Source organism: Maniola hyperantus, chromosome 8 (genome assembly GCF_902806685.2).
Source record: "Maniola hyperantus chromosome 8, iAphHyp1.2, whole genome shotgun sequence".
Lineage (NCBI taxonomy): Eukaryota > Metazoa > Arthropoda > Insecta > Lepidoptera > Nymphalidae > Maniola > Maniola hyperantus.
In genome coordinates, this window is record NC_048543.1 from 14,386,258 (window position 1) to 14,400,690 (window position 14,433).

Consider the following 14,433-nt stretch of genomic DNA (forward strand, 5'->3'; position numbering starts at 1 on the left):
TTCTAACTAAGAGCTTTTACAAATATTTAATAATAGCTTACGCCCGCGGCTTCGTCCGCGTGGATTACACAAATTTGAAATTTTTTATCCCCTTATTGAATTTTCACAAATCCTTTCTTAGCGGATGACTACATCATAAAAGCTATCTGCATGCCAAAATTCAGCAGCCGCATCCGTCTGGTAGTTTGAGCTGTGCGTTGATAGATCAGTCAGTCAGTCAGTCACCTTTTACTTTTATTTATTTAGACTAGCTTATGTTCTCAACTTCGTCAGCGTGGACTACACAAATTTCAAACCTCTATTTCATCCCCTTAGGGGTTGAATTTTCAAAAATCCTTTCTTAGCGGATGCCTTCGTCATAATAGCTAGCTGCATGCCAAATTTCAGCCAGATCCGTTCAATAGTTTCAGCTGTGCGTTGATAGATCAATCAGTCAGTCAGTCAGTCAGTCAGTCACCTTTTCCTTTTATATATTTAGAAGAAGATTTAAAAAAAAAAACACAAGTTTTTTACCCATTTAGGAGTTGGATTTTGCAAAATAGTTTCGGCGAATCTACTGACGTTGATAAATAGCTATCCAGCCTTTTTTACGAAATACGGATTGCTGTTGACACTACAACACTAAGCAGCATAAACGAGGGTCGGGAAACGTATTTTTTTCTGCTTGATCACGACAGGCTTGCAAAGAAAGATCAGCCCCCTGATTGTGTAAGAATAACCATTTCATCGCTATCGTAATCGTCAAGAAATTCTGCCCTTTGATTGGTTGATTCGGTGTTTACATTTTTTCACAGCCAATCATAGGGCAGATTTTCTTGACGATTGCGATAGCCATGAAACGGTTATTCTTACACATTTGGGGGGCTGCTCTTTTAGAGTACATCATCATCATCATCATCAATCCATCGATGGCTCACTACAGAGCACGGGTCTTCTTTCAGAGTGAGAAGGATTTTGGCCATAGTCCTGACCAAGTGCGGATTGGCAGACTTCACACACCTTTGAGAATATTATGGAGAACTCTCAAGCATGCAGGTTTCCTCACGATGTTTTCCTTCACCGTTAAAGCAAGTGACATTTACTTACTTACTTACCTAACTCCGAAAAGTTAGAGGATATCAGGACTTCAACGCATAGCTCAAACTACTGGACGGATCGGGCTGAAATTTTGCATGCAGATAGCTATTATGACGTAGACATTCGTTCATTTACTGGAGTCCTTTACCCTAGTACGTTAAAGTACTAAAAGTGTGTGTTAGTAATTAGTATCAGCTGATCAAATGTCAATAAATTGCGCCAAAACCAAACGCCAAAACAAAAATTGCTAGTTTGAAGGTGAAACGGCAATTGTCATTAGCGAATGCAATTCTCTTTTGTAATCGTACTAGCTGATGCCCGCGACGTTAGGTTAAGATTTTTAAAAATTCCGTGGCAACTCTTTGATTTTCCGGGATAAAAGTAGCCTATGTCACTCTCCAAGTCTTAAACTTTAGGCATGCAAAAAATCACGTTGATCCGTTGCTCCGTTACGACGTGATTCAAGGACAAACTACAGAGCCTCAATAGCTCAACTGGTAAATTAGTGGACTGAAAACCGAAAGGTCGACGGTTCAAACCCCGCCCGTTGCACTATTGTCGTACCTACTCCTAGCACAAGCCTGACGCTTAGTTGGAGAGGAAAGGGGAATATTAGTCATTTAACATGGCTAATATTCTTCAAAAAAAAAACACTTTCACATTTATAATATGTATACTGAAAATATGGGTAGTGATAAACAAGGAATCGCTTATTTATCACCAAGAGAGGTATTCTAATAGGTAACAAATTCAACGTCAACACCAAAATTACTTTTCGCTTTACATTTAACATTTACAGAGTTTAGAGTGACGCTCTTGAAATTGGGTATTAACGCGACAGGATATTTATAAAGCCTAGTACACACACGAGATATTGAAGCGACTTAAAAATCGTCATCATCATCACCACCACTACCGACTATGACTGAAATAGCATGGTCTACCACGCCGCTGGTCTAGTATGCAATGCATTAAGGTTGAATATAACACAATATGTCATCTGAATAGTCCCCTAAAGAAGCCCCTATCTTGCCTTTGAATTCCAGTGTAAGTCTGAGCCTTAAAGAATATTAGCCATGTTAAATGACTAATATTCCCCTTTCCTCTCCAACTAAGCGTCAAGCTTGTGCTAGGAGTATAGGTACGACAATAGTGCAACGGACGGGGTTTGAACCGTCGACCTTTCGGTTTTCAGTCCACTCCTTTACCCGTTGAGCTATTGAGGCTCTGCATTTCTCTGAAATAATATTATCTCGTCATATCTTTCTTTGGCAGCCACTTTTTTTTCTAGCTCACCCCATTCACTAACTTTTTAGTCCGTCCTAGGTAGTAGACTAGTAGATAGTATACTAAACTAAGACTTCAATGAAAAGAGACTTTACGTTACTAAAGTATTAATTATAATTGACTACTTTGTATTTAGGTTTTTAAAAGCCCCTGGAAACCCTTTGGTTTTTCGGGATAAAAATAGCCTATGTCACTTTTCAGACCTTAAACTATATCCATTCAAAAAAAAATTTACAAAAAAAATAAAAACCGACTTCGTTACACAAACACTAAAAATTGAAAAATAATTTAATTTATTACCGATTATATTATGTATACAAGAGTTAATATAGTTCCATAATAATACTTTTTGGTGCCGGTGCCAATTAGCTTTAGCTGCGCGAATCGTCTAGACTTCATATTTTTATGGGACTCCACAATGGCACCTCATTGGCACCGACCCCAAAAAATATTATTATGGAACTATATTAACTCTTGTATACATAATATAATCGGTAATAAATTAAATTATTTTTCAATTTTTAGTGTTTGTGTAACGAAGTCGGTTTTTATTTTTTTTGTAAAATTTTTTTATTTCACAATTTTTAGTGGCCCCATGGAATTATGCTATGACTGGTTAAAAATCTACTGTTTACTAAGCTATTACACTGATCGCGAGCAATTTACTCTTATCCGTTGAGGAGTTCCAGTATCTATCTTCGAAGATGTTCATCAGATCTTCACCAAATTGAAATGGGACCAACTTTGAAGTATACCCTTTCAAACAAAAAAAGAATTTTCAAAATCGGTCCAGGCGTTTTCGAGTAATCGGGGAACATACATAAAAAAAAAAAAAAAAAAAGATTCCGACGAATTGAGAACCTCCTCCTTTTTTTGAAGTCGGTTAAAAAATCATGTTGATCCTTTGCCCCGTTGCGATGTGATCGAAAGATAATAATACCTACTAGCTGATGCCCGCGACTTCGTACGCGTGGATTTACATTTTTCAAAATCCCGCAGAAACTCTTCGATTTTCCGGGATAAAAGTAGCCTATGTGTTAATCTAACCCCATTCCAAATTTCATCCAAATCCGTTTTTGCGTGATTGAACAAACATCCAAACATCCACACTTTCACATTTTTTATAATATTAGTAGGATATAATTGGGTAGTGATTCTTGTCCTATCTAATGTCTGCATTACTCTTTATAGCAAGAATTTACCAAGGCTGAATATTCTCTATAAAAATAATTAATTCATACCCTACCACGTTAGCGATAGGGTTGATTTTGGCTAATTATATTTTACTTGATTCGAGTTACAATCAAAGCGCGATGATATTTAGATAAATTAGTCAAATTCAAACTAAGTTTTATTTACTTTGGCTTAGCGGGGGAGCTTTATATACTTTGGCGACCTCAATGTTTTGTTTTCAGTATACTAGAGTGACCGACCACGAACTTTTTTATTCTAAGTAATCCTAATTCCTAATCCTAATCCTAATATCCTAATCCTAATTATCCCGATTAATATTATAAAGGCAAAAGTTTGTATGTGTGTGTGTGGGTGTGTATTTTTGTTACTCCTTCACGCAAAAACTACTGGACGGATTTGGCTGAAATTTGAAATAGAGATAGATTATACCCTGCATTAAAACATAGCCTACTTTTTATCCCAGAAAATCAAAGAGTTCCCACGGGAATTTTAAAAACCTAAATCAGTCGCGGGCATCAGCTAGTAATATTATAAATGTGAAAGTGTGGATGTTTGGATGTTTGGATATTTGGATGTTTGTTACTCAATCACACAAAAACAGCTAAACGGATTTGAATGAAATTTGGAAGAGAGATAGATTACACCATGGATTATCACATAGGCTACTTTTTATCCCGGAAAATTAAAGAGTTTCCACGCGATTATAAAAACCATCAAAGATTATAACAAGTAGCTCAACGGTCATGGACAGCCGTTGTTCACGCCTAGATGCATCCATAAGTAGGGCAGTGTATGCAACGCCGCGCCGCCATCTCATACCTAATGTGTGACATTTTTAGGTTCCGTACCTCAAAAGGAAAAACGGAACCCTTATTATTTATTATTATTATTATTATTTATTGATTATTATTTAATTAGAACGGCCATAAAGCCAATTACACTAATTAAACTACGAGTACAAACTAACATAAACATACTTACAAAAATTGTTAAAATTATAAATTTTAAAAAGCAAAATTATAAATTTTCACAAAAGTGCAAGATCTGACCCATGAGGTCAGCCCATTTGTCAGCAAATATTTCACAGCGAGGGGACTCCTTCAGCAGTGCATTGAGCGCAGCCAAAGTGCGCGGTATGGGTGATCTGGAGCGCGCTAACGTGCGACTAAACGGACTTACGAAAAATTTAGAGCGGTGGCGGAGATAGCTGTAATTAGAGGGTGCATAAACGCAGCAGAGCTTGTTGTGTAGTTCAGAGCAGTCGATCACACCCCTAAGAATCTTGCAAATTGTACCAATACCTTATAGGATCACTTTGTTGTCTGTCTGTCAAGAAATCTACAGGATACTTCCCGTTGAGCTGGAATCATGAAATTTGGCAGGTGGAAAATCTGAAAACCGTGAATTTGTTTTTACATCACATAAAAAAAAAATTGTGGTCATGAACTAATAATTAGTATGTTCAATTTTCGAATTAAGATAGGCTATATCAAGTGGGGTATCACATGAAAGGACTTCACCTGTGCATTCTAAAACAGATTTTTATTTATTTTTATACTTCATAGTTTTTGAACTATCGTGCAAAATGTCGTAAAAATACGACTATAGTACGGAACCCTCGGTGCGCGAGCCTGACTCGCCCTTGGCCGGTTTTTTTTGTTCCACTTTTACCTTTTTACTTGTTCTACAAAATTCTTGAACTAAAACTTCTTTTGGCGCGACTCGAGAAACTCAGGTCTCTCTTCGGTAGGAAGTAACTCAGTTCGTATTTAAAATGGTCGCTAAACACAACAGCTGCTTTGTAGAGATCTTTTTTCGAGGCGGTTTAAAGTACCAAGTAGTTAATATTATCATAGATTATGAGCTCTATTTTTACTTATACTAAGGCCATTATGAACGTGCGAACGGGGACAAAACGTCATACGTACGTCAACGTAAGCACCTAATTAAATATTACTTGCTTTAACGATGAAGGAAAACATCGTGAGGAAACCTGCATGCCTGAGAGTTCTTCATTATGTTCTCAAAGGTGTGTGAAGTCTACCAATCCGCACATGGCCAGCGTGGTAGACTAAGGCCAAACCCTTCTCACTCTGAGGGTGAGATCTATAGAGCGCACTCTCACTTTGCTTAGACTTAAGACAGAGTTATATCTCTCACATAAATCTGTCTCGTTTTAACCCTGTCTTAATTACAGCTATCTCCGCCACCGCTCCAAATTTTTCCAAAGTCCGTTTAGTCGCACGGTAGCGCGTTCCAGGTCACCCATACCGCGCACTTTGGCTGCGCTCAACGCACTGCTGAAGGAGTCCCCTCGCTGTGACATATTTGCTGACAAATGGGCTGACCTCATGGGTCAGATCTTGCACTTTTGTGAAAATTTATAATTTTGCTTTTTAAAATTTATAATTTTAAGTTGTTAATTTTTGTAAGTATGTTTAATGTTTATGTTAGTTTGTACTCGTAGTTTAATTAGTGTAATTGGCTTTATGGCCGTTCTAATTAAATAATAAATAAATAATAATAATAATAATAATAATAATAATAATAATAATAATGGCCTGGCCGTGTGGCACCGGCAGAGGAGAATGTTGCCACCCCTTCTCATCCCGTGGGTGTCGTAAGAGGCGACTTAGGGAATCGGGGAGCTGATTATTGTCAGCCAAGTTCCCCGAAATCTGGCGTGCTGGCCATAGAAACAGCCTCTTCGGGGATCTGAGTGGACCCCGAGTGATGTATCCACCACTCACCCCCCCTTTTTTTTTATGATGATGGAAAACGAATTAAGGAATGTGCGAATAGGGCCGCTACCTGGGGGTCGCCAGGGCGCGCCTGGAGCTGGCGCTGGGCGTAGCAGCATACGGGCCGCCAGTACCATCAGTCGACCGGCACCGCCACCTAGCCGGTCGACACATCCATCATCCCCACCAGATGGCTTGGCTCCGACAGGGTCCGCCAGGGCCCAATCTTCGGCGCCCGCCGCTGGTGGAGTGCGCCGCATGAGATGGACGTCTCTCATGAACGAGAATGTCATGCGTGCGTACTACAGGGCGACAGGGGGGGAAACCGGACGGACTGGCTACCGGGCGGCAATGTACCGCGAGTTCCTGCTGCTCGAGCCGAATTTAACTGTCACGGAACAAAACCTGGCAGATCGGGCTCGGTATATTCAGCGTTCTAACATCTTTAACGCTACCGAGCTCGAACGGTTGCGACGTGAGGCTGTTCCAGAAGTGTCAGCGCCTACCACAGAGCAAATCGTCTCCCAGGCGGCGCGGCCGTCTGTCCGCGAGGAGACAATTACCACCTCACAAGATTTGCCAGTGGAGGAAGACACTGAAGAAACAGTCTCCCTTGATATAGAGCGGATGAGAAGGATACTAGAAGAGACGATTTCTGAAATCAGGAGCGCTCCTCTAGAGAATCGTCCGCGGCTCTCCCGACTCACGCTAAATGTAGCGACGCGGGATGTCATTGAGGCCATAAAGAAAATGCTGCCTCAACATCTAGAAAGCAGCACTGGCCTGGGTGATACGGCTTCTATCCTCTTCGGCGCGGCGCTCGCCGTGCACCGATTTATCGGGGCCAAGACTCCGGGACCGGGGCGTGCTGCTGCTGCAAGGCGCAGCGCGGAACCGGCCTGGAAGAAGAGAATAGAGCGCCGTATCACTCTGGCCAGAGTCCTCATTGGCAGACTGCAAAGCTTCAGGTCGGGCAACACTAGGCCAAGGATTGTGCGCTCTGTTAGAGTTGCGTTTAACGGGTGTGGAGTCAGGCTGGACCAGCCCGATATTGCGCAAAAGCTAACAGAGCGCATCGACGACCTGAAGCAGAAAATCGCTGCATGGGGGAACCGCATCCGACGATACTCGGAAAGAGTTGAGCGATTTCAGCAAAATCGTCTCTTCTTGAGTGATCAGAAAAGGTTCTACAAGAGACTGGAGTGTCCAGCAGTCTGCTCTGCCTCTCAGCGACCGGACCCGGCCGACCTCGTCACTTTTTGGCGGGGTGTGTGGTCGAGGGAGGTAGAGCATGAGGAGGGCCCTTGGATTGCGGCGATAGAGGAAGCATGTGCCTCAATAGAGCCGATGAACCCGATCGCCATCTCTACGGAGGATGTAGCTGGTGCAGTAAGGCGGGCCCCGAACTGGAAAAGCCCGGCACCTGACGGACTGCATCACTACTGGCTGAAGGGTTTTTCGGTTTGCCATGCGACCTTGGCTCGACAATTTCAAGAGGCTCCCGAGCCTTTTTACTACCGGGATCACTCATTTAGCTCCAAAGTCCACCGATACCACTGATCCGGCTAAGTACCGTCCTATTACGTGTCTTACTACCATCTATAAGACACTGACATCTGTTTTGAGCCTCAAGATCTCCCGTCACGTGGACGAGAATAACATCATATCTGGGGCTCAAAACGGATGTCGGGGCGGTAGTCGTGGTACTAAGGAGCTCCTTCTCATCGACTCCGTTGCGGGCCAACTGGTCAAACGCAACCGTCGGAATTTCTCCGCCGCCTGGATCGACTACAGAAAGGCATTCGACTCGGTGCCCCATTCGTGGCTCCTGAGGGTCCTTGAGCTGTACAAAGTCGATGGTACAGTTCGAGACTTCCTCGGAGAATGCATGGGGCAGTGGAGTACGATTCTGTGTCTCCATGGCGAGCGGCTGGCGGATGCCGATGACCGGATAAGGATAGGAAGGGGTATCTTCCAGGGTGATTGTCTGAGCCCGCTTTGGTTCTGTCTGTCTCTGAACCCACTCAGCACTTTGCTGGAGGGTTCGGGGACAGGCTTTCAGTTTCGGAGAGGAGGGACAAAAGTGCCTCACCTTCTCTACATGGATGACCTCAAACTGCTGGCACCCAATGCCACCCGCCTGCAGGAGCTGCTGAATGTCACTACTGACTTCAGCAATTCCATCAGGATGGAGCTTGGGCTGGACAAGTGTGCGGTCATGCATGTGGAAAGGGGACAGGTAACTCATTCGGCTGAGATGAGTCTCGAGCCGTCCACCATCAGAACCCTCTCTGAAGCTGAGTCATACCGGTATCTGGGCATGTCACAGTCGCTAGGGGTAAAAGAGACGGACGTGAAACAGTCTGTTTGCGAGGCCTTTTTTGGCCGTCTGACAAAAATCTGTAAAAGTTATTTGTCAGGCGCCAATAAAATCCGAGCTTATAACGGCTGGGTCATGCCCGTTCTCATGTACACCTTTGGCGTGCTCAGATGGACTCAGACCGAACTTGACGCCCTGGACAGAAAAGTCCGCACAACTATGACTCTTTATCGCATGCACCACCCAAAATCGTCTGTGATGAGGTTGTATATCCCCCGGAAGTGTGGTGGTCGAGGCGTATTGAGCGTCAAGACCATGCATAACCGGGAGATAGCCAACCTCAGAACCTACTTTGAGACGATGAGGGGGTCCCCCATGCATAGAGAGGTCATAGAATGTGATAAAGGACTCACCCCACTATCCTTAGCCCAAACCGAGTGGCAGAAACCGGTGGTACTTAGCACCTCTGACCGGGAGGCCGTATGGAGGGAGAAGGAGCTGCACGGACGCTTTTTTAAAGCTCTTAATGAGCCACACGTAGATAAAAAAGCGTCCGTGCAGTGGTTGCGCTTTGGTGACCTCTTCGGGGAAACCGAGGGTTTTGTCTGTGCGATACAAGATCAGGTGGTCAAGACGCGGAACTACCGAAAGTACATTCTGAAGGATGGCACTCACGACATCTGTCGAGCTTGTCGCCATCCCGGCGAGTCACTCAGACATGTGCTTTCGGGATGCTCAGCGCTTGCCAACACTGAGTATCTGCACAGACACAACCAAGCAGCCAAAATCCTTCACCAAGAGCTTGCTCTGAAGTACGGTCTCCTGGATGAGAGGCTGCCGTATTACAAGTACACACCGGTGCCGGTACTCGAGCGCGACGGAGTCCGGCTCTATTGGGACCGGTCCATCATCACGGACAGGACTATTCTAGCGAATAAGCCTGACATCGTGGTGGTGGACCGGGCACAGTCGAGGGTGTTTTTGGTGGACATCACCATTCCGTATGACGAGAACCTCGTGAGAGCTGAGACGGAGAAAAAGCGCAAGTATCTCGATCTGGCTCACGAGGTTTCCGACATGTGGCATGTGGAGTCCACTGAAATCATCCCAATCGTCATATCTGCGAATGGGTTGATCCCAGTCAGTCTCGCTCAACATCTGAGGCGACTGGGGTTCCGTGGCAGTTCGCTCGCAGCCAGGATGCAAAAAGCGGTCTTGCTGGACTCGGCTAGGATAGTCCGCCGATTTCTTCACCTGTCGCCCTGACCCCCGGCCGTTTGGTCTCCCCTGCCGGGGTGTAACCCTCCGCCCGGTACAAATATGTATGTATGTAATGTTTATGTAGGTTTATTTATTTTTATGTATGTAAGTATATTATAAACTTTTTTGGCTTTTATATGTATCTATTTTGTACACGGGCGTGAGAGCAAATGATATATAATAATAATAATAAGTGTAAGCTAAGTCAGAGTGCGCTCTATAGATTTCACCCTGAGAGGAAACCCGTGCTCTGCAGTGAGCCGGCCGCGGCGATGGGTTGATCATGATCATGATGATGACCTGTGAAATAGTCCATCTCTAGTCCGAACCCTTTTTGTAAAATAAAATAGCGTTTGCTAAGTGTTTCAAATTAAATGAGTGAATGTGGCCTAAAACACTAATGTGCCACCCGCGTCCCAATTACGGGATCGAAATGGGTTCGACTTACTTCACTACTGTAGGGTGTACACACGATGTAGGGAAATCAGTACCCTTATTATAAATGCGAAAGTGTGTTTGTTTGTTGGTTTGTCCTTCAATCACGTCGCAACGGTGCAACGGATTGACGTTTTTAGGGTTCCGTACCTCAAAAAGAAAAACGGAACCCTTATAGGATCACTTTGTTGTCTGTCTGTCTGTCTGTCCGTCTGTCTGTCAAGAAACCTACAGGGTACTTCCCGTTGACCTAGAATCATGAAATTTGGCAGTTAGGTAGATCTTATAGCTGACATTTGGGGAAAAATCTGAAAACCGTGGATTTAGGGTTAGATCATACAAAAAAAATTAAATTGTGGTCATGAACTAATAATTAGTATTTTCAATTTTCGAAGGTCTTCACCTTTCTAAAACAGATTTTTATTTCTTTTTATGCATCATAGTTTTTGAATTATCGGGCAAAATGTCGAAAAAATACGACTGTAGTACGGAACCCCCATTGCGCGAGAATGACTCGCACTTGGCCGGTTTTTTGTATGTGTATAGATAAAGACCTGGAGCGTGACATAGGTTACTTTTTATCCCAGAAAATCAAAGAGTTCCCACGGGATTTTTAAAAAACCTAATTCCACGCGAACGAAGTCGCGGGCATCAGCTAGTCGAGATATAAATTAACAAATCATTCATCGTCATTCAATGGCGGCGATTCTGTTGCCTTTTTCTAAACTACATCATTTTAATGCACGCTACAAATTCAAACAATAAGCTCGCGACCGGCAGCTAAGCTGACGAGGTTTGCCAGCTCAATATTTTTAAACCTGTCAAACTATGTCCGTCCCTTTCATATTACATTAGTAAGAAGAGCATGCGGATACTCTAAAATTTAGTTGAATGACGGAGACATCCGCTAAGAAAGGATTTTTGAAAATTCAACCCCTAAGGGGGTGAAAAAGGGGTTTGAAATTTGTGTAGTCCACGCGGACGAAGTCACCAGCATAAGCTAGTTAAATATAAAACAGGAAATAGGACGTCTCGGTTATTGATAAATAATGGTAGCCCTACCGTATCTTGCGCTATAACCTAATTATAAGACAGAAATCTATTTGAAACTCTAAAAGCCCCCACCATATATCCGTAAAGGTGTTTAGTAAAATGTATTAGTCGTGATTTGTTGAGATTCTGCGGGAAAACACCAGTGGGGTATGATTCGCTAACTCAACGTCTCTCAATATTGTATAAAAGCAGGTGTTACTTTGCGGAAGTCCATGATATGCAATGAACCAAAAGCTTAATTTTAGAGCCTCAATAGCTCAACCGGTATAGGAGTGGACTGAAAACCGAAAGGTCGACGGTTCAAACCCCGCCCGTTGCACTATTGTCGTACCTACTCCTAGCACAAGCCTGCCGCTTAACTGGAGAGGAAAGGGGAATATTAGTCATTTAACATGGCTAATATTCTTTAAAAAAAAAAAAAAAAAAAATGCTTTAATCCGCTGAAACAGGTCGAATCTGTATGATGCAACATGCAGCATGCGAAATGCACCGCCCGCCCTCCCACTGCTAACCATGCAGGAAAAAGCAGCCACTAGGCAAGCAATACGCACCACCACCACGCAGCACCACACAAATCCCAAAACACACTCGAGGCACGTAGAACTTATAACAATAAAAAATAATAAATAGGTTTTTGGTGAAAATAAAGAAAAATTATTGTAAATGTTTTTTCCGACCAAAGTTGTAGACAATCTAGGTCCATGTTACCTCACGTAGTTAATTAATGTGAGGGCGCCACTGTATGCCTTTGAATGAGTACCAGAGGTCACCTACGTAGATTAGTTAAGACTTTACTAAGGCCTTTGAATATGTATGGCGGAGATTATAGTCTTCTGTAAATTAACTTAAACCTTATTTGGTAACTAAGGGGGCTTGGACTGTAGTAATAACATGATGTGATGTTTTGTATACAGATATTTTATGGGGCTAGAATTCATTATCAAAGAGAATAATTTAAAAAAAACGGCCAGTCAGGCTCGCGCAACGAGGGTTCCGTACCACAGTCGTATTTTTTCGACATTTTGCACGATAATTCAAAAACTATGATGCGTAAAAATAAACAAAAATCTGTTTTAGCATGTACATTGTACATGTGAAGACATTTCATATGATACCCCACTTGATATTATAGTTATCTTACTTCCAAAATTAAAAATATTATTTATTGGTTCATGCCCATAATTTAATTTTTTTTTGTATGATGTAACCACAAAATCACAGTTTTCAGATTTTTCCCCGAATTTCAGCTATAAGATCTACCTACAGCTACCAAATTTCATGATTCTAGGTCAAAGAGAAGTACCCTGTAGGTTTCTTGACAGACCGACAGACAGACAACAAAGTGATCCTATAAGGGTTCGGTTTTTGCTTTTGAGGTACGGAACCCTAAAAACATTAAAATCTGTTCATAAACAAATAATTAGCATTTTCACGATGGGGTGTCGTATGAAAGGGCTTCACCTGTAGGTCCTATTCTAAAACAGATTTTTATTTATTTTTATGCATAATTGTCTTTGATTTATCGTGCAAAATGTCGCAAAAATACAACTGTAGTACGGAACCCTCGGTGCACGAGTCTGACTCGCACTTGGCCGGTTTTTTCACTTGGAAGTAGCCCAAAAATCAGTTCGGAGTTCGGAAGGAGGAGGAGTAAGGAGTTCAAATCGGAATGTCAAAATAATAGACAAAGCAAACTAATAAAAAGCTTTTAATAAAAGGACTTTAGGTACACAATAAAGTAATTTCCTCCGAAAAAGCTGTCACGGTTATTTCGAACTCCTAGGCGTTATTAATGTAAGCCTAGCAGGATATTCATCTAGCCGGGATTACGTAGGAAGTCGATTAATCTAAACATGTCGTTCTGTCCCTCGAAATAGGTAGCAAAGGTCATCGTAGGGGTAAAAGGCGAAACTGTTCGCGACAGTTCGAGATGGCAATCGGAATATGAGGCGGAAGGACGCCCCGCATACCCACACGTCACTCACATTATCCCGCGCCGGGTCAGCGCGGGGACTGTGCGGGTGTGCGGGGCGTCCCCAGCCCGATTGCTATCTTAACTTGTCGCGTATGTACTTATGATCCTTTTCAGTCAAAGAACCAGAGACGAAGGTAAAAAAAAATACTTATAAGGTTTCTCCAAAATGACTTAACATACCTTTTTTTTTTCGAGGGGGAAATCTTCTGAAGATACTCAATCGGGTTATATGGGATTTCTACCCACTAAAAGCCCCTCGGTGGCCCTCCTCAGCGCGTTATTGAGAGGCTCCGGGAACTCTAAAGAACGTACGCCGGTGCCTCTCTCGCGCGACGCCCGTTGGACACATCCTGGAGAAAGTGCAGCCACTCGCGACTTCGAAGTCCTAGCGCCAGGGACTATTGGTTTAACTGATCAGGACGTTGATCAACGCCGCCCTGATATCTCCGCCTTCGAGCAGGATCAGCTCGCTCGCGACTCCGCTCGGCGGCCTCCTTCTTGAACATTACTGTAACTGACTGTTGACTTAACATACCTACTTAGTTCATTGAACATTTCAACTGAGACTGGTATAGGTAATAGGTCTTAGTAGGTAGCATAAGCTAGTAAGTATTTTCACTACATTAAAACTTTACAGAAAACTAACCATTAACTTAACAAGTCGTAATTTTAAAAAAGTGGGGCTGCTCTGCCAAAAAACGAACTAAAAAGTAAAAAAAACCGGCCAAGTGCGAGTCAGGCTCGCGCAACGAGGGTTACGTAATACAGTCGTATTTTTTCGAAATTTTGCACGATAATTCAAAAACTATGATGCATAAAAATAAAGAAAAATCTGTTTTTAAATGTACAGGTAAAGACCTTTCATATAATACCCCACTTGATATAGTTATCTTACTTCGAAAATTGAAAATACTAATTTTAGTTCATGACCACAATTTTTTTTTGTGTGATATAACTACAATTTCACGGTTTTCAGATTTTTCCCCTTATACCAGCTATAAAACCCACCTACCTACCAAATTTCATGATTCTAGGTCAACGGGAAGTACCCTGTAGGTTTCTTGACAGACAGACGGACAGACAGACAGACA

General features: G+C 42.7%; 2 protein-coding genes across 2 annotated transcripts in view; both read left to right on the forward strand.

Annotated features, from left to right (window-relative positions):
• Positions 1-14,433, forward strand: part of GABA-B-R3 (gamma-aminobutyric acid type B receptor subunit 3) — a 97,200-nt gene that overhangs the window by 1,948 nt on the left and 80,819 nt on the right. The window lies entirely within an intron of this gene.
• On the forward strand, positions 6,330-13,844 carry LOC138402691 (uncharacterized). Its single transcript, XM_069500355.1, has 3 exons — positions 6,330-7,688; positions 7,906-8,609; positions 13,538-13,844. The coding sequence occupies exons 1-3, from the start codon at positions 6,330-6,332 to the stop codon at positions 13,842-13,844; spliced, it is 2,370 nt and encodes a 789-aa protein (XP_069356456.1).